The sequence below is a fragment of the Dendrobates tinctorius genome, unplaced genomic scaffold (assembly GCF_039654945.1).
Source record: "Dendrobates tinctorius isolate UK_male_01 unplaced genomic scaffold, ASM3965494v1 ptg000029l, whole genome shotgun sequence".
Classification (NCBI taxonomy): Eukaryota; Metazoa; Chordata; class Amphibia; order Anura; family Dendrobatidae; genus Dendrobates; species Dendrobates tinctorius.
Window position 1 is genome coordinate 3232408 of NW_027361697.1, and position 25638 is coordinate 3258045.

General features: G+C 43.2%; 1 protein-coding gene across 6 annotated transcripts in view; it reads right to left on the reverse strand.

The window, feature by feature from the left end:
- The window catches only part of SEC16B (SEC16 homolog B, endoplasmic reticulum export factor), a 236747-nt gene that overhangs the window by 144845 nt on the left and 66264 nt on the right, over positions 1-25638 (reverse strand). For all 6 annotated transcript variants that reach the window (XR_012231401.1, XM_073571295.1, XM_073571294.1 and 3 more), the window contains 2 exons: positions 18493-18610; positions 184-295 (listed from right to left, as the gene is read on the reverse strand). Coding sequence is in view for 5 of the 6 variants with exons in the window: in XM_073571295.1 (XP_073427396.1) it covers positions 184-295; positions 18493-18610 (230 nt within the window). In the remaining variant the exon portion in view is untranslated. The remainder of the gene's footprint in view (positions 1-183; positions 296-18492; positions 18611-25638) is intronic.

Sequence of the window (25638 nt, forward strand, 5' to 3'; positions counted from 1 at the left end):
TATCAGGAACCGTGGTGGCAAACTGAAGCTTATGAGATGTTTTAGCCATCTTCTGCATGTTTGACTTTTTCTTTTTTTCGCATTATTTATCAAAAACTATAAGCTCCTTTTAAGTAGTTGAATACTCAAGCATGCAAGTACATTATGTGATTGTTATTGTGCTCGGTACAGTCGCAGACTTACTTTTGATTACTGCCCAGCAGAACTAGACGGTCTGATTTCTCAGAGATCTTGCCAAGGGAGATGCCAGCTGTCAGATAACAGCAGTGTCCTGCCTCTGTAAGACCCTTAAGAACTAAGTATATAAAAAAGATAAGAAATGTTATGCTCAGTTAGAAAACAGTTAGAAAGTATTCATTGCACTATTTCTTATTGTACTTTTTCAAGTTGTGTAGCAATCCTACCTTTAAAGAGAATGTGTAATCAGAAAATGACTACTGTTTAAATCAGGTTATTGTATTAAACATATTTTCTTTTACATTTTTGGATTTTTTTTTATATTTCACAATCTGTATATACATAATATACTGTATATAATATATTTTATATACTTGTTTTAGATAATACAATACTTTTTATAATCATATAACATTTTTAGATCTTGCAATTTTCACACCAGCCACTTGGGCTATCCTAGACTCTAATTTCCTGTTGTTTAAGGAAACAACATATGTACATAGCCACAAAGGAAAAACTGCAACCTTATTTTTTTTATTGAATCATCTAATGATCATTAGCAATGGTCATTATGAAGGGAGTGGGACAGTAGCGCAGCTAACGGGGGTCAAACGGTGTGTTCGTCTCAGGCCCTGGACTCGGAGCTACTTATACTTGTTAACTATACTGACATGCACATTGGCATGCCAATATAGTTAATCTCTGCAGTAGAGCAGGAAGACACGATCTCCCTGTATAATGCTCTGGGGAGGTATAGGAGCATCACACTGTGTATAGGGGAGCTGTAGATGGAGGGACTCAGGAGATAAAATTAACAGTTAAGTGGACACTTAAGAAGAATTATGGTTATGTAACAACCCTGCCAGCATCACTGTATGGCCTCCCATCTCCCACCAGCCTTACTCACGACTCCGGGCCATGCTGTGAGTTCTGTCTGCTGCCGGCTCTTTGCTGTATATCTCTTGCCTCCTGCCTGCTCTCTGCATACTTCCTGGCTGTGTAAATAGGGGGGGCGGTACCGATACGCTCTGGTTCTTATGGAATCTGTGTGCACCTGCCTATGGTGTCCCCAGCCAATTGCCAAGAGGCCTCTGATATTTAAGGCAGCTCCACCCGGTGGAAGCTGCCTGAGCAACACTCTGGCTCAGTCAGTGTCTTGCTGCTGAAGTGCCAGATCCTGTACTGTTTCTGCCTTCTCTGGGGGCTGCATATCCAGATCTGTTTCCATGCACTTGTGTCTTGTTTCCGCCCTCCTGAGGGCTGCATACTCAGGCCTGTGTCCTTGTCCTGTATTTATCTCTGTGTCTGCCCTTGTGTGTACTGTGTTCTATTCCTCCATCTTATCCTGTTCCTGTACCTGACATTGTCTGTACTCAGTCCTAACCTCTGTCTGTTAGTCTCCTTGTCTGTGGCTCCTTTGCCTGCTGTGGCTGTCCTTGTGTCCTCTCCATCTGCCTGCTCTGGTTCCTTGCTTTGCACTTGCTCCGCCAACCTGCGGTTCTCTGCTCTGCACCTGCTCCGTCTACCTGCGGTTCCTTGCTTTGCATTTGCTCTGCCTACCTGCGGTTCTCTGCTCTGCACCTGCTCCGTCTACCTGCGGTTCCTTACTCTGCACTTGTTCCGCCTACCTGTGGTTCTCTGCTCTGCACCTGCTCCGCATACCTGCGGGTCCGTCTTGCTCCACATGAAGGAAGGTAGTGAGGCTGATTACCAAGCACCTGAGCTGGATGATGATGTTTGGGTGACGGGAATTGCTGACTGGATATAAGGCAGCCGACGCCCTTCTGCCTGGCTGGTGATTTCTCTGAGGGATTCTAGGAGACCAGTCTGATTCCTGCTCCTCAAAAGCTAAGTTTTCTGCTCTGCTTTTTGCATTTGTGTTTTGGTTTTGTTTTGCCTTGTTTTTCTGGATTTCTGCCATTCCTTGCTGGGGTGAGCTGAATTCCTTTTTGCTCTGTCTTCAGAAAATACCTGAGTACTGATATAGTCTTTTTGAAGCCTAGGTCTTCAGGGCTTTTTTCCCTATCAGTCTGTTGGCTCTTGTTTTGATAGGATTTTGGCGGATTGCAGACAGCAGCTTTTCTATCCTGTCCTATTTAGTTAGTCCCATCATTTGCTCAGCCTATTTTCCAATCTGTGTGAGTGTTTTTTCATCTTGCTTCACCGTCATTATATGTTGGGGGCTGCCTATTGCTTTGGGGTCTGCTCTGGGGCAGTTTAAATTTCCCTTTCAGTCTTTAGGCTATTTAGTTCTCTGGCTGTGATCGAGGGGTCTAGGGCACCGTAGGAAACCCCCACGGCTACTGCTAGTTGTTGATAGGTTCAGGGGTCTGCAATCCAATAGCTGCCAACTTCTCTGGTTTTCTGGACTTAGCTAGTATTTCTGTTTTTGCCTCCTACGGTGACTCATTCATAACAGAATCACCAGCCATACCGCAGATCCTAGGGTACTCAATAGCAGGAAAGAATTGTAAAAAAAAAAAAGTGTGTATATTTTTCCTCTATATCTCTGAGGCCGTAGGGGGAATTTTTTTTCTCTCAATGGAGATAAAGCAATTGTCTGATTGTGTGGAGCAGCTCGCTCCACACGAGCTACCTTGCTCATTCACATGCTGCTGAACCAAAGATCCCTACTCCTGATGTGGTTTTGGGGATCGGTCTAAATTTTTGAATTTCAAAAATAGTTGTAAATTATTTTTTGCCTTGAAGCCTAACTCATCAGGGAGCTCCGCGCAGCAGGTTAAAATTGTCATCTCTTTGCTGCGTGGCGATCCCCAGGATTGGGCGTTTTCTTTGAAACCAGATGATCCTATTCTGACTAATGTGAACGCATTTTTTCAAGCCTTGGGGTTGTTGTGTGACGAACCTAATGCTATTGATCAGGCTGAAAAGACCCTGTTGGCATTGAGCCAGGGTCGAGATTCTGCAGAATTGTACTGTCAAAAATACCGAAAGTGGGTGGTTCTTACTACCTGGAATGATAATGCCTTGGAAGCTCTCTTTCAGAAGGGTTTGTCAGAAGCCGTAAAAGATACTATGGTGGGATTTCCTGTTCCCTCTGGTCTTGACGATTCTATGTCATAAGCCATTCAGGTTGATCGGCGTTTATGTGAACGCAGGACTGCACGAGAGGTGTTGCCACCTGTTGAACAAGTGTCTGAACCTATGCAATGTGATAGAGTTTTGTCCAGGGAGCAACGTCAGGAGTTCAGAAGGCGTAATAAGCTGTGATTTTTTTGTGGAGATGCCTCGCATATTATTTCTGTCTGTCCTAAACGAGAGAAACGTTTTGCACACACGTTTTCTGTGGGTGGTGTTCAACCAAAGTTTCTTCTGGCAATTACTGTGATCTGCTCCCTGTCCACATTTTCCGCCAAGGCTTTTGTGGATTCGGGAGCAGCCCTGAACCTAATGGATTTGGATTTTGCTAAACAACGTTGTGGATTTCCAATGACACCTCTGCGGACGCCTATCCCTTTGAGGGGGATTGATGCTACTCCTTTGGTGAAAAATAAACCTCAGCTTTGGACCCAAGTGGTAATGCGGGTTGCCCCAGACCATCAAGAAAATTGCAGATTTTTGGTGTTGCATAATTTGCATGATACCATTGTTCTGGGGTTTCCCTGGTTGCAAATTCATAATCCAGTTTTGGATTGGAAATCTGTGTCTGTGGTGAGTTGGGGTTGTCGGTGTGCCCTTAGTGAGGCTCCGTTTTTTTCCACCTCTCCTCAGTCGCATGATGTTCCTGACTATTTGTCGGACTTTTATGATGTATTTAGTGAGAATGAGTCTGCGTCTTTGCTTCCTCATAGGAGTTATGACTGTGCAATTGAACTGAGCCCGAGGTGTAAATTTCCCAAGGGTCGGCTCTTCAATTTATCTGTACCCGAGCACGAGGTTATGCGATCCTATATTAAGGAGGCGTTGGAGAAGGGTCATATTAGACCATCCTCTTCACCCTTAGGTGCTGGGTTTTTTTTCGTGGCCAAAAAGGATGGTTCATTAAGGCCTTGTATTGATTATCGTGCCCTCAACAAAATTACTATTAAATATCAGTATCTGTTACCCCTGATTTCGGATCTATTCTCCAGAGTTAAAGGTGCTTGCTGGTTTACCAAGCTTGACCTCAGCGGGGCGTATAATCTTATCCGCATTAAGCATGGGGATGAATGGAAGACGGCGTTTAATACTCCGGAGGGACTTTTTGAGTACCTGGTGATGCCTTTTGGGCTCACTAATGCCCCTTCTGTCTTCCAGTGCTTCATGAACGACATTTTCCGAGACTTTGTGGATACATTTTTGATTATCTATCTGGATGATATTTTGATCTTCTCCAAGGATTGGGATTCTCATGTGGAACATGTTCGGACTGTGTTCCGGATCTTGAGGGAGAATTCCCTGTATGTCAAAGGATCGAAATGCCTTTTTGGGGTACAGAGGATTTCATTTTTGGGATTTATTTTGTCTCCGTCAACTATTGAAATGGACCCGGCCAAGGTACAGGTCATTTATGATTGGGTTCAGCCCACTTCTTTGAAGGCCCTCCAGAAGTTTTTGGGTTTTGCTAATTTTTATCGGAAATTTATAGCAAAATTTTCTAGTATTGCCAAGCCATTGACTGATCTGACTAAGAAGGGTGCTGATGTGTTGAATTGGTCTACGGAGGCTGTTTCTTCCTTTCAGGAGCTGAAGCGAAGATTCACTTCTGCCCCGGTTTTGCGGCAACCTGATGTCTCACTCCCGTACCAGGTAGAGGTGGACGCTTCTGAGATTGGTGCAGGAGCTGTTTTGTCCCAAAAGGATCCTGTAACATCTAAAATGAATCCCCGTGCTTTCTTTTCCCGAAAGTTCTCTCCATCTGAACGTAACTATGATGTGGGGAATCGGGAACTGTTAGCCATGAAATGGGCATTTGAGGAGTGGAGACATTGGTTGGAGGGAGCTAAACATCAAGTCGTGGTCCTCACTGACCACAAGAATTTGATTTACCTGGAGTCGGCCAAACGCTTGAACCCTAGACAGGCTAGGTGGGCCTTGTTTTTTACACGTTTTGATTTTGTGGTCTCTTTTCTTCCTGGCACTAAGAATGTCAAGGCTGACGCTCTCTCTAGGAGCTTCTTTGCTGATTCTCCTGTGGTGACCAAGCCTGCTACCATCTTAGGCGAAGGGGTAGTTCTTTCTGCCATCTCGCCCGATTTGAGACGTGCTCTGGAAGAGTTCCAGGAGGACAAACCTGAGCGTTGTCCCAGTGGAAAGTTGTATGTTCCTGACCAGTGGAAGAAGAGAGTGATGTCTGAAGTTCATTGCTCTGCATTGGCTGGTCATCCAGGTATTTTTAGTACTAGAGATCTGGTGAGTCGGTCTTTTTGGTGGCACACCTTGTCTCGTGATGTCAGGAATTTTGTGCAGTCTTGTGGGACTTGCTCCCGGTCTAAACCTTGCTCTCGCTCTAGTGGGTTGTTGATGCCTTTGCCGGTCCCCAGGAGGCCATGGTCCCATATTTCAATGGATTTCATCTCTGATATGCCTGTCTCTCAGAGAATGACTGTTATTTGGGTGATTTGTGATAGGTTCTCTAAGATAGTTCATCTTGTACCACTCCCTAAGTTGCCATCTTCCTCTGAGTTGGTGCCCCTGTTTTTGCAACAGGTGGTTCGCTTGCACAGGATTCCTGAGAACATTGTATCTGACAGAGGAGTTCAGTTTGTGTCTAGATTTTGGAGAACTTTCTGTTCCAAGCTGGGAATTCAGTTGTCCTTCTCCTCTGCTTTTCACCCTCAGACCAATGGGCAGACGGAGAGAACAACCAGACCTTGGAGTCGTATTTGAGATGTTTTATTTCCGCTGATCAGGATGATTGGATTTCATTTTTGCCCTTGGCCGAATTTGCTTTAAATAATAGAGCTAGTTCTGCCACTTTGATGTCACCTTTTTTTTGTAACTTTGGGTTTCATCCTCGATTTTCTTCAGGGCAGGTGGAGCCTTCTGCCTACCCAGGTGTTGACACTGTGGTGGAGAGAATGCACCAGATCTGGGACCAAGTGGTGGATAAGTTATCTCTCTCCCAGGAAAAGGCCCAGCGGTTTTCCAACCGACATAGGACCATTGGTCCCCAGTTTAAGGTTGGTGATATGGTTTGGTTATCATCAAAAAATATCACTATGAAGGTGGCTTCTCCTAAGTTTAAGCCTAGATTTATTGGACCTTACAAGATTTTGGAGATTATTAATCCGGTCTCTTTTCGTTTGGCTCTTCCTGTCACATTTAAAATCCATAATGTGTTTCATAAGTCCTTGTTGAAGAGGTTTGTTGAACCAGTAGTTCCTGGGGTGGCACCTCCGGACCCTGTATTGGTTGAAGGTAACATGGAATATAAGGTAGAGAAGATACTGGATTCCCGTCTGGCTAGACGGAGACTCCAGTATTTGGTTAAGTGGAAGGGTTATGGTCAGGAGGATAATTCCTGGGTCTCTGCCTCTGATATTCATGCCAAAAGATTGGTGCGTGCCTTTCATCGGGCTCACCCTGATCGCCTGGTGGCGTGGATGAGGGTTCGGTGACCCCTCCTCAAGGGGGAGGTACTGTTGTGAGTTCATTTTCCCCTTCACCATTGAGGTCTGATGAACTCCCTTTTCTGGTGAAGGAAGGTAGTGAGGCTGATTACCAAACACCTGAGCTGGATGATGATGACTGGGTGACGGGAATTGCTGACTGGATATAAGGCAGCCGACGCCCTTCTGCCTGGCTGGTGATTTCTCTGAGGGATTCTAGGAGACCAGTCTGATTCCTGCTCCTCAAAAGCTAAGTTTTCTGCTCTGCTTTTTGCATTTGTGTTTTGGTTTTGTTTTGCCTTGTTTTTCTGGATTTCTGCCATTCCCTGCTGGGGTGAGCTGAATTCTTTTTTGCTCTGTCTTCAGAAAATACCTGAGTACTGATATAGTCTTTTTGAAGCCTAGGTCTTCAGGGCTTTTTTCCCTATCAGTCTGTTGGCTCTTGTTTTTATAGGATTTTGGCGGATTGCAGACAGCAGCTTTTCTATCCTGTCCTATTTAGTTAGCTTGGGCCCCATCATTTGCTCAGCCTATCTTTCTGTGTGTTTTTTCATCTTGCTTCACCATCATTATATGTTGGGGGCTGCCTATTGCTTTGGGGTCTGCTCTGGGGCAGTTTAGATTTCCCTTTCTGTCTTTAGGCTATTTAGTTCTCCGGCTGTGATCGAGGGGTCTAGGGCACCGTAGGAACCCTCCATGGCTACTGCTAGTTGTTGATAGGTTCAGGGGTCTGCAATCCGATAGCTGCCAACTTCTCTGGTTTTCTGGACTTAGCTAGTATTTCTGTTTTTGCCTCCAAAGGTGACTCATTCATAACACCTGCGGTTCCGTCCTGCTTCGCATTCCTGCGTGCTCTGCCTTTGCTCCGCACTCTTGCGGCTCTGGCTTTTCTCCGCACTCTTGCGGCTCTGCCCTTGCTTCACGTTTCTTGCGGTTCAGCTCGCTGCACTGCAATCAGCGGCTCTGAACCAGCGGCTCTGTTCTGCTCCACGCTCCGCAACCTTGCGGTTCTGCTCCATTCTTGTTCCACTTCTTGTGGCTCTTTATCTGTCCCTGCTCCTCCAGTCTGAACAGGTCCCTACCTGTTCCCACACACTACACCATGTTTCAAATTATTATGCAATTTTTCTCTGATTTTCCTAAATGGTCGGTGCAAATGACAGTCAGTCTAATAAAAGTCATCACCCGTTAGATTGTACATCGAATTTTATTGACGAAACCTCCCAATGATAACAGTATAATCTCCAAAATGAATAAAAACTCAAAATGTACTGTTCCAAATTATTAGACACAGTAGAATTTCTAAACATTTGATATGTTTTAAAGAACAGAAAATGCTCATTTGTGGAATTTGCAGCATTAGGAGGTCACATTCACTGAACAAAAAAGCTATTTAACTCCAAAACATCCTAACAGGCCAAGTTACATGTTAACATAGGAACCCTTCTTTGAGATCACCTTCACAATTCTTGCATCCATTGAACTTGTGAGTTTACAGGTTCTAGGGCTACTCAGGGTATTGTGACCATCAAAGGTGCACAAGGGGCATTATTACTTTCTAGGGGCAAAATTTTGACACTATTTTCTAGGGCACTAGCACAGAGCATTAATTTTTTCTAGGCGCAATTTTACATCTAGAGCGCACAAAGGGGACATTATTATTATGCAAATGGCACAGTGATGGGCATTATTATGTGGGGCTGTAAAAGGAGCATGATTTTTGGACCACAGCAGCAGCGGCTCAGTGTTGGGGTGACAGTAGAATTAGGAGTTTGAGCAGGTTGGAAATAGATGGGGACGGTGCAGGAAATGTGAGAAGTCAGATATGTCTTTGTTGTAATCTCTGCAGACGAATCCTGGTCGGAGAAGTTGTCATGTCGGTCTGGGCCAGAAGGAAAAGACAGGAAAAGTTAACAACTCCATCAGAAATAACGTCAGCTGTAAGTCACCATCTATAACTGTACTGTAATCTCCTATATGATCTGCAAGACTGGTATCTACTACTGTATGGTCACCATAGGGCGGTAATATTAGTACTGGGTCTTTGTGTAGAGATTTATTTTCAGTAACAGCACAGTGTTCTGCTGAGGTTCCGTAGTACCCACGATTAAGGTGTGATGCCATAGTTGTAATCACGATTACTTGGCTAGGGTAACACAAGAAAAAGAAAGAGCAATCAAAGAAGCCCACTTTTATTATAAAAATATAAATTTTATTATCTCATCAAAGAGAACATGAACATGGGAGAGACACAAAGTGCATATGTGCATAGACAAAAAATATACCAAAAGGGTACAGATAATACAGGGCATCAAAAAGTACTAAATATCTGAAAATCCATGTAAATCGTTACCGATTCCTTCAATATACATATCAATACATATCAATACATGGTTGCATCATGCAATGTGCTGGCCCACATAGCGATAAGTATAAAATGGTAATAATATAGCCACCATCGCACAACTGATCTTACCTATGTAATAAAAACGATGCCCTGTGACCTGCACCTACCCCAACGCGCGTTTCGGCGTTGCCTTCGTCAGGAGGCGTCCTGAAGAAGGCAACGCCGAAATGCGCGTTGAGGTGGGTGCAGGTCCCAGGGCATCGTTATTATTACATAGGTAAGATCAGTTGTGCGGTGGTGGCTATATTATTACCATTATAAACTTATTGCTATGTGGGCCAGCACATTGCATGATGCAACCATGTATTGATATGTATATTGAAGGAATCGGTAACTATTTACATGGATTTTCAGATATTTAGTACTTTTTGATGCCCTGTATTATCTGCACCCTTTTGGTATATTTTTTGTCTATGCACATATGCACTTTGCGTCTCTCCCATGTTCATGTTCTCTTTGATGAGATAATAAAATTTATATTTTTATAATAAAAGTGGGTTTCTTTGATCGCTCTTTTTTCTTGTGCTAGCTTTGATATGCGATTGGCTTCATATATAGGTCCTATTTTTTGCACCAATATGTGCTATTATTATATACTGATTATCGATTTATCATAATGGTGCGTGATTTATTGCTGTGTGTTTGTCTTACTTGGCTAGGGGCCCACTCAGACCATTTGCTCTCCTAAGTTGAACTAATAGCTATGCTTATGGAGAAGGAGCAAGGTTAGGTGTGACATCGCCTATTGTGATTTGCGGATGCTGTGTTATCAATTTGCTTATAGAGGTGTGGGTCGCCCTCTCACACTCAGGGCAGCGGGGTACTCGGTACCGGGCCGGTGTCAAGGTGGGAATGTGTCACAGCTGCAGTGACCCGGTCCGTGGCCCTGGGCGCCCAATATCAATGGCGGTGATGTTAATGGTGTTAAAGTTTATTAGAATAGTTTGTGACGCCACCCGAGGTGTTTGGCAAGTAAGATGTTGAGCCAACGCTGCATGCAGATCCGCTGGGACTGATGGTGTGGTGCAGCAAAGATGGTGTAGCTCCCCACAGGTGGAGCTGTAGTCCCAGGGCAGTGTAGGTGCAATGGATGAGGAGATGCGCAGAATGGTATAGATGTTGTTACCCAGGTGTAGCGGTGCTGGAATAACTGGAGGACACCAGGGTGTGCGGTTCCAAGGCTTTACTCACTGTTTGTAGTTCACACACACGCCTGCCTCCGTACTGTGTTCTCCAGGTCAGGGCTCCAGCCAACCTCCAGGCCAGATAGGGTTCTCCCTTCCACACTCCGCCAATATGTACCTTCACTGAACGACTCCTCCAATGCGCCTTTAGGTGCGACGCACTCCAGTACTTAGTTACCCTGGAATGCCTCTCTCTAGGTGTTCCTAGTCTCTACTTGTATGACAGACAGCTGTAGCCTGCTTCGGGGATTCCTCACTGCGTCCCGGCTCTCTATTCAGTTGCTGTTGTGTCCCAAGTCTATGATGGGAGCAAGGTATTAGTGACTCACTACTCCTCCGGTATCTGTTGCCGGACATAAAGATCCAATCAACCTCGGGGACCGGGCCCCGGCCTTTGCGCTCTGGACTGGAAGGGTTCTATATCTTTCTTCAACCAGCTTCCCACCGTCCTTCTATTCTCCTTCGTTCCGATCTGTTCTATCTCTCTTATGGAAGGTTAGGTTATCAATCTTATCAGTCTCTTTCTCTGGTCTTTCTCGTGCCAGCAGCCCAGATCACTGGGACCTGCTGCAGCACGTCCTTCAGACACCCATCTTCACTCTTCTCTCTCTCTCTCTAACTAACCAACTAACTCTCACTCTTCCCACTCTTTTGTATCATCTCACTCCACCCGCCTCCCAGCACATCTCGAGTTACAAAGCAGGGTTCCACGAAGGGTGCTCTGCTAACCCCCAGCCTGAAGCTGTTAGGTGGCCCCACTGAACTATCCTGTGTGTGGAATGCAGGTGTGGAGCGTGGTCAGGAGTTCCCACCTTACCTGGATGGTGGGGCACTACACCTTAGGAGAAGGTGCAGTACCTCTGTGGCGACTGAAGCCTCAGTGGCGCCACCGGTGTCATCAGTCACTGTAATTTTGTCTGTTATGATAATGAGCCTGCTAAAAACTCTTCCTGAAAGGACAGGAAGTATAAGTCTAAAAACGCCCCTGTCGCCACTGGGAAAATTGCAAGATTACTAATTTTGCCTCTTAACATAGATAATGGCATGGAAACAAAAATCCCCAAATTTGTAAAAAAAAAAAAAAAAGAAAAACATGTACAATAAAAACCTAATATAAACAATAGATCATTTCCTTATGACACATTCACTTTCAGATCCATTTAGATGTCAGCCTATTAACGAGCATCTATTGACTATATACAAGTTGTTCGGCGTATGCTAGCTGACGAGTACTAATGGAAAGAGAATGATCATTAATACGATTGTTCTGCCCCCATACATCATGTTACCGCAGCACATGCACTACTTACACTGGGTGATGTGCTGAGGATAATGGCAAATTTTCTGCCAGCATAAGCGATCTAATCACCTGATGAATCAACGTTTTGTTCATATGTCGGGTGATCACCATCATTTTTACATGTGTAATCGGGAATAAGCTTTTTAAAATCATCCTAAGGCTATGTTCACACAGGATTTTTTTTTACATGGATTTTAAAGCAGATCTGCTTTAAAATCCATCTCAATGACTATTCAGAGAGCATTTGGGGCACTTTTTGATGTGGATTTTGAAGTCGATTAGCTAAAAAATCATAAATCATTACACATAATAAACCTCAGTGTGAATATACCCATAGGAAGTTTTCTGTTGTAGACTTTGAAAACTTCCACCTGAAAATCCACTTTAAAGTTTGTCAGCACAGAATATCTGTTCAAACCAAGCACATGCGCTGTGTGCATCCTTTGCATGGCCAAGTATTTAAGTAGACCTTCCCACCTACCTGTTTTCCCCTCTACATTCCCCCCCTTTTATTTTGCCTATAGAACAAATATATCAAGCTTATAGAGCCTATACTGGTTTTTTTGTGTTTTTTTAGACATTTTATGTTGCTCAGAAGTTTTGATCGCAATTGAAAAAAAAACTGCAGTGTAAAAAAATGCACCACAGAACAAAAAAAACAGGAGGAAATGAAAATGCACCTTGCCAAGGAGATTTTAGAAATCTCATTAATTTTGATGTGAAAGTAAAACATCTCTTTTTTCACATGCAAACGAGTGTGGCATCAAAAACTCTAAGGATGAATAAGAACTAGGAGAGTATTAAAAAAATGAGTTTTTTAACACAAAATCCCATTTAAAAAATAACAAATTGTCACCTACAGTATTCATCGTCTTGGTGATTAATTGTTAGATTGGTGGAATCCTCACCAATCACCAGAAAGGAGGAACTCTTCTCCCATATTTCTCCTAACCCTAAGACCATGGGCAGGAGGAGTTGAATGGAGCTGTCTTTATCAGCACCATAGATTAGAGTGGGGGCATCTGGTTGCCTGTGCAACCTGCTGCTTTATTCTACTTTTACTTGCCATGGACTTCCAACTGACTTGCAAGTGACCCAAATCGTGGGCATAAGGGATATTAAGAAAACTGTACAATGGGTGTTCCTAACATGAATCTGATTGGTTCTTTTAAATCAATACTTTCAATACCTTGTTGAAACACATTTAACATCTAAACCAAATGTCCGCCAATTTACGTCATTCTGGCAAAGAACACTAGGAAAATTTAACTTAGCTCTTTTACATAAAAGTTATGCTGCAGAGAAGAGCATCAGGACAGAACTCTTGCAAATTGCTAGCAAACAGATGCAAATTGATTCATAGATTAGATCAAAAGTGCTGCTAATGTATTTTGGTCCAAACTGCAGTCATGTAAATGCATTTGCCCCGTGTTTTAGACTTTTTTTTTTATTCCTAGATGTGATCTGAAAGCCAATTAATACTGTAAAGAAAAAAATAATCAGGTAGCTTTATGTCCCCAGTTAACCTATAGACAACGCATATTCGATGCAGACGCGCAGGAGCTGGGCTGCGTACGGTATACAAACATCTTATATAGGCTGCTAATTATTCTCCAGGGTAATTTTTTTTCCAGGGGTCACAATCATAGATTTGATGCACATTTTCTGCTCGCAAGGGAGGACGGTAAAAATATTAAAACTTTTTTTTTTAAAAAAGGGTCAGAGTTTAACCCATTAGCAAAAATATTCATTCTATTCAGAGAAAGGATATTCCAATGACATTAGAGATTTAATCAACGTATCTAGGCACAACGAGGAGGACCTGAGATAATAAAATCATTCATTTTCAGCATACACTAACCGTGAACTGCAATTTTTAAGTTTATAAATTATAATAAAAAAAAGGTTTTTTTTCTCCAGACACAGCGCCACTCTTCTCTAGTGCCAATGTCTGGCATTACAGTTTAGTAATATTTAAGTAAATAGGACTGAGAGGTGTCACGGTCATGTGTCTGGACGCAGCGAGTACCGCAAGGCGAACCCGTAAGACACCCGTGACCCTGGATACAGCGCCTCCAGTGGGGCAAATTTAAATAATAAAACGTGCAACTGGATATGCCGCCTCCAACTGGCGAATTTAGGTATTATACGTTATACATACAGTAGTCTAGAAACCCCGCCTCCAGTAAGGCGAATTTAAATAATAAAGGGGAATCTGGGTAACATTAACAATGGTGGGCCCTGCAATAGGGAATAGGGAAGTGGAGACCTCCTGTACTCCCCTGAGCCAGTGTCCCTGCACTCCTAACGTTCCCTATGTGGGTTCCGCACCGGGAGACGCACAGGAACCTAAAAACCCTAGCTCACCCTGAACCTAAACCCTCACTAGGGAATTGGTCGGTGCGGAAACTAATCCCACCACTGCACCAAACACACATGAGGGAAAATGACAATACAGGGGAAACACCACTTAGCTTTGCTCTGTTGCGTACGCTCCTAGCAACAGAGCCCACCACCTGTATCTTCTCCACCCGGATCCATCACCATAACTGGATCCTTCACCATAGTGCAGCCTTGGAGCAGAGTCCACCACCAGTTGCAGCTGCCCAGTAAACAGAGTCCCAAAGATGAGTCCAGTTTCTGCCAAAAAGTCCAGCATGCTTGAGTCCAGCTCTCAGCAACCAAGTCCCGCATGCTGAGTGCAACTCTCTCCATAGTCGTCACTCCACCAAGCCATGCAAGCACTTCCTGCTGACACCATAAACTGTGACTCCACCACGCCATGCCAGCCCTTCTTGCAGACCACATAGCTGCCACTCGTCCCCTCTGGCTGGGCTGCGCAGGACTCATGTTTGTGACGTCCGTCTGCAAGTCTGGGCTGCAGAAAGACAGCGCCCCGAGTAACCCCGATACCCTTTACCCCTATACAGGGATCTGGATTTATAGCAGAGCCCAGGAGGCGCTGTCTGAATAGGAGCAGCAAACCAGCGCAGGACGGTAGCCAGAAAAGGGGTTAAAAACAGGACCAAAAACGTAGGCCAGAAATCAAAGTCAAAACCAGGCAGGCAGCAATGGTACAAAAATGGCAGACAGTAGCAGAGTCAAATCCTGGCCAAGGTCAAATTCATAAACCAGGAGGGCAACCAAAGTACAAAATCAGCAGGCAGAAGAGAGGTCAGGAATTCAAGCCAAGGTCAGCGTCAGAAGTCGGGAGAAAGGCAAAGGTACGGAATCGGCAGGCAATAGAATGGTCAGAAATCCAGGCAGAGGTCAGAGTAAACTATAGTAAATCACAAAGTAGCACGCAGGGGAACCAAGAATATATCCGGCGGCTTGCAAGACCAGTCCCAAGGTATTTGAGGGATCAGGTCATCCCTCACAGGTTCCCGGACTGATGATGTCATCAGGACCGCCCCCAGGACCAGGCTGGATGGTGATGCACCAGCTCCTTCATGACTGACCGAGGAGCGGAGCCTGCGTCCAGCAGATGCCTGCGCAGGAGCCTCATCTCCATTGCTGCCATCACTCGGGGGTGAACCACGGCGCCTCCCAGTGACCAAGGCATGAACAGCAGGCCGTGAGTCAGACGGTGATGGGACAGTCCGGCGCCTCCTAGTGGCCGAGGTCGGGACAGCAGGCCCTGAGTTTGACGGTGATGTGACAGTCCGGCGCCTCCTAGTGGCCGAGGCTGGGGCAGCAGGCCCTGAGTCTGATGGTGACGTGACAATGTTCAGCTCCTTCCTCACCCAGGCTTGCTTCCCAAATGACGAACACAATATCACCAACAGTGATTGAACACACCTGGCTCTCTTTTATAGAGCTTCACACCTGATTTATAATTACGTGCACATTAAACCAAAAAAACTAAAGTGCACTACCATTCACCACCACCGGGGCAACTTAGAATGAACGACACCACGTGTAATAATTCTAATGGCCACCGGGGGCAATCACTTTGGCACCTAGCCAAAGGGAAAAAAGTTCACTTATCCATTTAATCTGTCAGATCCACGCTGGATCATGGCAAGAGGCAATTATTGTACAGCGCATTTTGAGAAATAAACTACTCAAAAAGCAATTGACTAGACTAGAGCAAGCTTTATGCTGATATTGTACCAGAAAGGAATGATGGGAAATTTGGAGCCTGCAGAATTATGAATGCAGCTCTGAAATATAATTTTGGGTCTAAATAAGGATCAGTGAGAGAGAAGTCCGGGTCCAGCACCTCCCATCTTCCTGCGACACCGCCCTCCTGGTTGCTTCATGGCTCCCCGACATTGTGCTCCTGCGCAGGCATACTTCTCTGCCCTGTTGAGGGCAGAGCAAAGTACTGCAGTGCGCAGGCGCTGGGTCTCTCTGACCTTTCCCGGCACCTGGCTGTTAGTGCAGCGATTGGCCAAAGCCTTGTTTGGCTGACAGCCATCCAATGTGTATGGCCAGCTTTACTCTCCAACACCCTCCTGGTGGTATGCCAATCTACTAGTGAGCAATTATTCACATTGTTACTTGTATGGAAATATGGCAATTATTTCTTAAGGACTTGTTCACATGTTGCGTTTTTGTTGCTTTTTTTTCACCCCGCACATATTTTTCTGCGGAAAAAATGCAGCGTTTTACAGTGCCAATAAGGTAAATGAGATTTCTGAAATATCGTGCACACACAGCTTATTTTTTTCTTGTAGATTTGCACCTTAAAATCGTTTTTTTCTAATCTGCAGCATGTCAATTTTTTCAACATTTTTTCAGCATTTCTCACCCATACTAATGATTGGGGGAAACAACGCAAGTAAAAAAGCAGCAAAAATGTACATATTTTACAGTGTTTTTCCTGCCAACACTTTATCACTCTATTTTTTGCAGGAGAAAAATCTGTGTCACATATAGTGCACTTTCCCTAATTGTCAGTCAAAGATTCTTTTTGCATTAGATCTGGAATAAATTCATAGGGATGTCCCTTATTTCTGCATAGTATGGACTATAAAGGCAGCTGGAGCTCTTCTGCCATCTTTCACTACATATATTACTCACTAAATTCAGGACAGGGGAGTTTTCCCTGACATCTTTAAAAGCTCACAAATCCTAAATCTCCTAATAGCAGGATCTCAAAAGATGTCCTTTTTCATATTTTTAGTTCCTGTATAAGGAAATGTCTTTTAAAGCTTCAGAGGTAAATTTTCAAAGACTGTCTTAAAACTCTCTGATAACTCTCCTGAACTCTATGTTCTCCCTGAACATTTAAAACAGCTATGACATAGGCTTTTATTTTAGTGGATATAAAGGACAGCAACCACAGCAGAATCACACACTGGTGGAGAATTTTTCTCTGAGGAGCATAGCCTGTAAAGTATCCTACAACATCAGGATGTCCTCATGAAGACCTCTCCATCAGGTGCATTAAAAGCATCTCAAGTGTCCAACCGGTACCATCATGTCCCATGACTTGGGAATCATACAGTATTGTATTAGTATTGTTTTTGTTGTATATTCAAGTTGGCTTTTAGAGGTCTGTCCTCTTTCTCTCCCTATATCCCAGCTTTGATGTATGGAAGAGCCATCCTTCGTCCCCAGTTAGTGTTTGTCAGCCATCTTTCTAGGTTCATCTCTGGTTCAGAGTTGTCTTTTTACCTACTGCAGTTATTGCTGTCACCATTGAGTATAATACAAGAATTCAGCCTGAGAATAAACTTCTTCTGGAATGTTCTTACATGCCTCCGCAGTCGAGCTGAAGCTACCTGATGAAGTTCTTGGTGTGAGTACTGGCTCAATACAGACATCCATAGAAATGCTGTCTCCAGAGCCCCACACTTGCAGCCTAGTCATGGACTCAGAATAGGTACTGTGCTCGGCACTGACTAGGATCTGGAACTTTGAAATGGGTCATCGGTGGATGGATGACTCTGATTAGGCTTATATTTCTAACTCATGTGTCAAGGTTCTTTAACAGGTCAGATATTGATTTAAAGGGAAGCAATTATCAGAAGTTTACTAAATGTTTAAGTCAGGTTTTTGTGTTACATGTATTTTTTTAAAACAATGTGTCAATGTGTGTTTTTTTTTCGCATCACAAAATCTTTATATTTTCTCATTGGCTACTTGGACTAACTTAAGTGGCATTTACACTGCAAGATAAAAAACGCTCGTTTCACAATTGTCTGTTATGTAAACAGGCTGCCGATGAATGAGAAAAACGCTCGTTCGTCGAGTGAAATGATCTTTTATGCAGCATAACAACAGATCATCGTTCTTGGCGGTGCATCGTCCGGTGTAAAAAGGACTCACGCTACTGAGAACTATGGCAGCCTATGCGTATTAAATGATCTAGTATACATTTCTTAGTTTGCTTTGGTCTGATTGTGTAAACAGGCACTGAAACAACCACAGATCGGGAAAAGTTTACCGGCTGGCAGTAGTATTGTGCTGCTGGTTGAACCGTCTAAACAGACCCTTAGGCCAGGGTCACACTTGCGAGTGTGATGAGAGAAACTCGCGCATCAATACCCGGCACTGCCACCGGCACTCGGACAGGAGTGTGTGGCTGCATGTATTTCTATGCAGCCGCACACTCCGGTCCCGAGTGCCGGCAGCAGTGCCGGGTATTGATGCGAGAGACTCGCGCAAGTTTCTTGCATTGTACTCGCAAGTCTGACCCCGGCCTGATACTCATACTTCTTGTCCTTTCAGTAACAGTTTTCACCAAAATCAGAAGCATGATTACAATAACAGGTAACACCTCTATACAAACCTGATAAAATAGGATCCACCAACTACAACAGATGATGTCACAACTGACCTCCTCCTCCCTTCACAATGATCTTTGCACATGCTCATTAGACACTTCACTTCAAAAGTTAGGGAATTGAGAACATAACCTACCTAGATTGTCCCCCATGGCAATAATAGCCCGTTGGTTCACCTCTGGATCTGACATTGGGTTGGACAGCATCACGGCCAAATGAGGTCTCCAGTCTCCCCACTTTTTATCCCCACCGAACTGTTTTACATAAAATATGATATTATAGTCAAAGATTGTGGAAAACATAAATGGTAGTTATGGCATCCTATATAAATATTGGTTTCTGCCAGAATGTTCAGAGTATATAGCCAAGCCTAAAAAGACCTAAACTACATGGGAAATGTGGCATTACATGGCAAACATTAAGATGAAATGTAGCACATGGAGGCCTCATGTCTTCCGATTGGGACACCCCTCTTTCTGCTAGGTCAAATGGGCGAGGGTTGTTCCATCAGACAAAGAGAAAAACTTAAATTAGGATGAAATAACCTTTCATTTCCATTGTAGTTATTGGTACACTGCAAACCATATTTGGAGCAAATGTGAACTTTAAGAATGATATTGGGGCGACGATGGATCCATATTTCATTCCAAGGGTGAATGCTCACTACTACTTATTAGTTTGCAATAAAAACAAGTTAAAGAAGTAACTTTTTTGTTTTCTAAGGATACTTTAGCAAAGTATTTGTTTTTCAAATGACCATGGGAACCTTTTGGCTTCACTTCTACAGTCTTTACCATCTGTGCTCCAAAGTATTTTAAGGACCAACTGTGTTATCCACGTAACCTGCCAAGTAACTGTAATTAAGGAACATTTTGAACACCTTGGGGTTTTAAAAAATTTGGTGCCTCCAACCCACACATGTTCTTTAATTTCTCCCTATTTAAGGCCAGAACTCTTATGTATGTTCAAAATTTTATTTTTGTAAGAAAGCTATAGCTAACATTTTACAGAATCATGATTATGGATGAGAACAGAACAGTTTCTTATAGACAAAAATTCCTACAAATATATTATAATATTTGTCCCTGCTAAGCCCTTCAACGCGATTGTCTATGAAGGTCACGATCGTAAAAGACAAAGAAAAAAAAAAACAGACCCGGCTTATGATGCTTAGCTGCAAACAATACAATAACTTTTTAAGGTCACGATCAGAAATTAGCGCTCATCTGCCATAATGTAAAAAAAAGGAGATGTAGAAGGAAATGCTGGCAAGGACGTTTGTCAAAAGTGGGAAAAAAATGCTATTATTTCTCAAAGTAATCATTTAGGTTTATTTACTATGAAAAAATTGTTCTTTTTCCCTTTTTTCGCAAGAAAATGCATTCAAATATGTCTCATCATAATGGGTTGCAAATTTTGTAAGGACTGTGCAGAAAGAGTTAAGTATATTGATTATTCATTTTGTGGGAAATAATCTATATTTCTTGCAATTTTTTTAAAAAAAAAACTTTGCTAATTTTGAGGAGTCCATTGGGTAGTCTCACTCAATGACTGACTGCATTTCGTGTGTGTACGCTGCCTAAGACTATTCACTATCCAACCCTTAACCCCCAAGGGTGGTTTGCACGTTCACGACCTGGCCAATTTTTACAATTCTGACCACTGTCCCTTTATGAGGTAATAACTCTGAAACGCTTCCATGGATCCTGGTGATTCTGACATTGTTTTCTCGTGACATATTGTACTTCATGCGAGTGGTAAAATTTAATTCATATAACTTGCGTTTATTTGTGAAAAAAATGGAAATTTGGTGAAAATTTTGAAAATTTCGCAATTTTCCAACTTTGAATTTTTATGCCCTTAAATCACAGAGATACGGCACACAAAAAACTTAATAAGTAACATTTCCCACATGTTTACTTTACATCATCACAATTTTGGAACCCACATTTTTTTCTCTTAGGAAGTTATAAGGGTTAAAAGTTGACCAGCGATTTCTCATTTTTGCAACACCATTTTATTTTTACCGACCACATCACATTTGAAGCCACTTTGAGGGGTCTATATGATAGAAAATACCCAAAAGTGACACCATTCTAAAAACTGCACCCTCAAGGTGCTCAAAACCACATTCAAGAAGTTTATTAACCCTTCAGGTGCTTCACAGGAATTTTTTGAATATTTTTAAAAAAAAAATAAACATTTAACTTTTTTTCACAAAAAAAATACTTCAGGTTCAATTTTTTTTATTTTACCAAGGATAACAGGAGAAGTTGGACTGCAAAAGTTATTGTGCAGTTTGTCCTGAGTACGCTGATACCTGATATGTTGGGGGGAACCACTGTTTCGGCGCATGGCAGAGCTCAGAAGGGAAGGAGCGCCGTTTGACTTTTTCAATGCAAAATTGGCTAGAATTCAGATCGGACGCCATGTCACATTTGTAGAGCCCCTGATGTACCTAAACAGTGGAAACCCCCTCAAGTGACTCCATTTTGGAAATTAGAACCCCCAAGGAACTTATCTAGATATGTGGTGAGAACTTTGAACCAACAAGGGCTTCACAGAAGTTTATAACGTACAGTGGTACAATTAAAAAATCATATTTTTTCCACAAAAATGATCTTTTCACCCCCAATTTTTATTTTCCCAAGGGTAACAGGACCCTAATAGTTATTGTGCAATTTGTCCTGAGTACGCTGATACCCCACATGTGGGTGTAAATGACTATTTGGGCGCATGGCAGAGCTCAGAAGGGAAGCAGCGCCATTTGACTTTTTTGGCTGCTATTGAGATCGGACACCATGTCCTGACTGGAAAACCCCTGATGTACCAAAACAGTGGAAACCCCCCAGAAATGACACTATTTTGGAAACTAGACCCCCCAAGAAACTTATCTAGATGTGTGGTGAGAACTTTGAACCCCCCAGTGCTTCACAGAAGTTTATAACGCCTGGGCGTGAGAATAAAAAAATCGTATTTTTTCCACAAACATGATCTTTTAGTCACCAATTTTTTTATTTTCCCAAGGGTAACAGGAGAAATTGGACCCCAAAAGTTGTTGTCCAATTTGTCCTGAGTACGCTGATACCCCATATGTGGGAAAAAACTACTGTATGGGCACACGTCGGGGCTCGGAAGGGAAGTAGTGACGTTTTGGAATGCAGACTTTGATGGAATGCTCTGCGGGTGTCATGTTGCCTTTGGAGAGCCCCGAATGTACCTAAACAGTGGAAACCCACCATAAGTGACACCATTTTGGAAACTAGACCCCCTAAGGAACTTATCTAGATGTGTGGTGAGAACTTTGAACCCCCAAGAGCTTCACAGAAGTTTATAATGCCCGGGCATGAAAATAAAAAAATCGTATTTTTTCCACAAACATGATCATTTAGTCCCCAATTTTTTTATTTTCCCAAGGGTAACAGGAGAAATTGGACCCCAAAAGTTGTCCATTTTGTCCTGAGTACGCTGATACCTCATATGTGGGAGAAAACTACTGTATGGGCACGTGTCGGGGCTCGGAAGGGAAGTAGTGACGTTTTGGAATGCAGACTTTGATGGAATGGTCTGAGGGTGTCATGTGCGTTTGGAGAGCCCCGAATGTACCTAAACAGTGGAAACCCACCATAAGTGACCCCATTTTGGAAACTAGACCCCCACGGAACTTATCTAGATGTGTGGTAAGCACTTTGAACCCCCAAGTGCTTCACACAAGTTTATAACGCCCGGGCGTGAAAATAAAAAAACATTTTTTTCCACAAAAATGATATTTTTGCCCCAAATTTTTTATTTTCCTAAGGGTAACAGGAGAAATTGGACCCCAAAAGTTGTTTTGCAATTTGTCCTGAGTAGGCTTATACCCTATATGTGGGGGTAAAACACTGTTTGGGCGCATGGCAGAGCTTGGAAGGGAAGGAGCACCATTTGACTTTTTCAACGCAGAATTGGCTGGAATTGAGATCAGACGCCATGTTGCATTTGGAGAGCACCTGATGTGCCCAAACAGTGGAAACCCCCCAATTATAACTCCAACCCTAACCCCAACACACCCCTAACCCTAATCTCAGCCCTAGCCCTAACCCTAACCCTAGACCTAGCCCTAACCCTAACCCTAATGGGAAAATGGAAATAAATACATTTTTTTTATTTTATTATTTTTCCCTAACTAAGGGGGTGATAACGGGGGTTTGATTTACTATTTATGGCGGTTTTTATGTTTGGCAGCTGTCGCACGCTAAAAGACGCTTTTTATTGTAAAAATAGTTTTTGCATCACCACATTTTGAGAGCTATAATTTTTCCATATTTTGACCTACCGAGTCATGTGAGGTCTTATTTTTTGCGGGACGAGTTGATGCTTTTATTGGTGTCATGATCGGGCACGTGACATCTTTTGATCGCTTTTTATTCCGATTTTTGGGACGCAGAATGAACAAAAACCAGAGTTTCATGAATTTCTTTTGGGGGGTGCGTTTACACCGTTCTGCGTGCGGTAAAATTGATAAAGCCCTTTTATACTTCGGGTCAGTACAGCTACAGCGATACCTCATTTAGGTCTTTTTTCTATGTTTTGGCGCTTTTATGCAATGAAAACAATTTTATATAAAAAATAATTATTTTTGCATCGCTTTATTCTGCGAGCTATAACTTTTATATTTTTTTGCGGATGACGCTGTATGGTGGCTCGTATTTTGCGGGACAAGATGACGTTTTCAGCGGTACCATGGATATTTATATGTGTCTTTTTGATCGCGCGTTATTGCACTTTTTGTTCGGCGGTATGATAATAAATCATTATTTTTTGCTTCGTTTTTTATTTTTATTTTTTAAGGGGTTCGATAAAGGGGTTAACTAATGGGAAAGTTTTATAGGGTGGGTTGTTACGGACGCGGCGATACCAAATATGTGTACTTTTATTGTTTTTTTTTTATTACCAAAAAATGAATTTATTAGGGAATATATATATATTTTTTTAATTTATTTAGCGGTTTTTTAAAAATTATTTTTACACTTTTTTTTTTAACTTTATTATATTGTCCCAGGTGGGACATCACTGTCCTGTGACAGATCGCTGATCTGTCACATTACAGATCACTGTGACAGATCAGCAATCTGTCACAGGCAGTGTGCAGGTTTCCTCCTTGCCTGCGCTTTGCAGGCACTGAGGAAGCCAGCTCCCTGCAGGCCCCCGAAGGTCCCCGTCGCCATTTTGGATCCGGGGACCTGCAGGGAAAGAACCCCCCGCAGCAGCGCTGCAAATTGTGCTGCTGTGGGGGACTCAGGGAAGCACAGAGGGAGCCCCCTCCCTGCCGATGCTTCCCTTTAGCCCCCGGTACACCGCGATCGTGTTTGATCGCGGTGTGCAAGGGGTTAACGTGTCGGGGGCAGTCCGTGACCGCCCCTGACACATTGTGCCGGGTGTCAGCTGTGATAATCAGCTGACACCCTGCCGCGATCAGCGGTGCTCACCACGTGGGCGCCGCTGATCGCTGTGACGTACTATCTCGTCCCTGGGAATTAAGTCCCAGGGCACATGGACGGGATGGTACGTCACATGACAGAAAGGGGTTAAAATATCAGTTTTAGATCAATATAACGATATAATAAATATTTTCCCATAAAACCACATATCAATACACTCGGCTCCTCCTGCCCCATTACATGCCACATGCAGATAGGATGGCATTTTCAACCTGATGAATCCCCTTAAGAACCTGCACTCCCTTCACTATTCAAACAATACTTGTAAAATCAGAGGGTGTGATTTCATGTATAACTGGTTACAGTTGTGCTTACCCTCCCAATTAGAGATGAGCAAAGTTCTTAAAATTAATTTCAGCTTTTCAGGCAAATTCAGTTATACTTGGTCTGAATAAAACTTTGCCGAATCGAAACTACTGTGAAAATTAGGTCTGGTTGTTTGGTGTTGCACTAGGGTGCCAAAGGCCCACCAGTGACATTGAATCTGGGGACCCACTATTCAACATTATCTACCCTTGTTCACAAATTTTGCCTCTGCTTCTATATAACCTTGGTAATTTGTTACCCCAGTGCTGCAAGGTTAGTGCTGACCACTGAGCCCCCATGCTACCCTAACTACGCCACTGCTACACAGGGGCCCACTGAGAGATTCATCTGTTTTCCTGTGGGCCAGTCTGAAACTTCTGTGGTCTCTCCAAGCCCTAAAGAATAATAAATTTGAGGCCAGAAGCGGGAAAAAATTATTAAACCTCATATTCACCTGTCCTAAGCCCTTACATGTTCTTCCGGCGGGTGCTCCGTCCTCTGCTCACTCTGTCAGCCACTCTTTGAATCTTCCACCACTCTTCATCCCCTCTCTGAATTGTCTGGCACTAGGAATCTCGCGGTTACATTGTGCTCGAAAAAGATTACCCAAAGCAGCCACATGGACTGTGATATACATCATTGATGTGCGTCATGCACCACGTGACCACATGATGCCTGGTGTTGTAAGATCCAAAGAGTGACCGGAAGGAGCGAATGGAGGTCCCGGTGCGGCACTGTGGCAGCAGGAAAAAAAGAGTATAAGCTTTTATAATTTTGTAAGCCTTTCCCAGTCCTACAAAGAATTCATCAACATGGTAGTCAGTCTTGGACTGGTACACAGGAGAACAGGAGAATCCTCCGGTAGGCCGCCCCTGTGAAGTGGTGCTGATGAGTAGTGCTATTACACTATTACCGAAAATGGTATAATCTAATCATTCATTAAACAAGTTAATAATACACTACATAAAGAAGCAAAAGTAAATTTGTGCACTGGTGTCAGATTTTTACATGTACTGCAGCTGAACAGTCGTCTCCAAGAATCAGTGTTACTGGTGGGCCTCTCCAAACCCAGTCTGATGCTGATGGCCATTTTGCTGGATTAGTGCAAATCAAATCATGAAATATTTTTGATTAAGGTGAATCTGTTTTTTTTTTTTTTTTTTTGCAACATATGACTATTTCGATTTGTCATGAATCGATCAGCTCATCTCTACCACAGTGATAAGATATTCGGCACAACTGTTGATGAAACATCTACCCATCCTTATACCCGGTGTGAAAATGGACAGATCTTGATTACGCCGCAAAAAATTTTAATGTGAGAAAATTACATTTTTTTTCTGTTACTGTGCACTTAGAGATATTATTATTTCTCCATATCACGGGCCACTTTTTCCCAGCTTGCCGGATATCAGGCATTACAACCCGCGGCGTATCGGCTACCCTTAGTCTGTACGTTGCAGCATAGTGATTACTAAGAAGAAGAAAAATCAAAC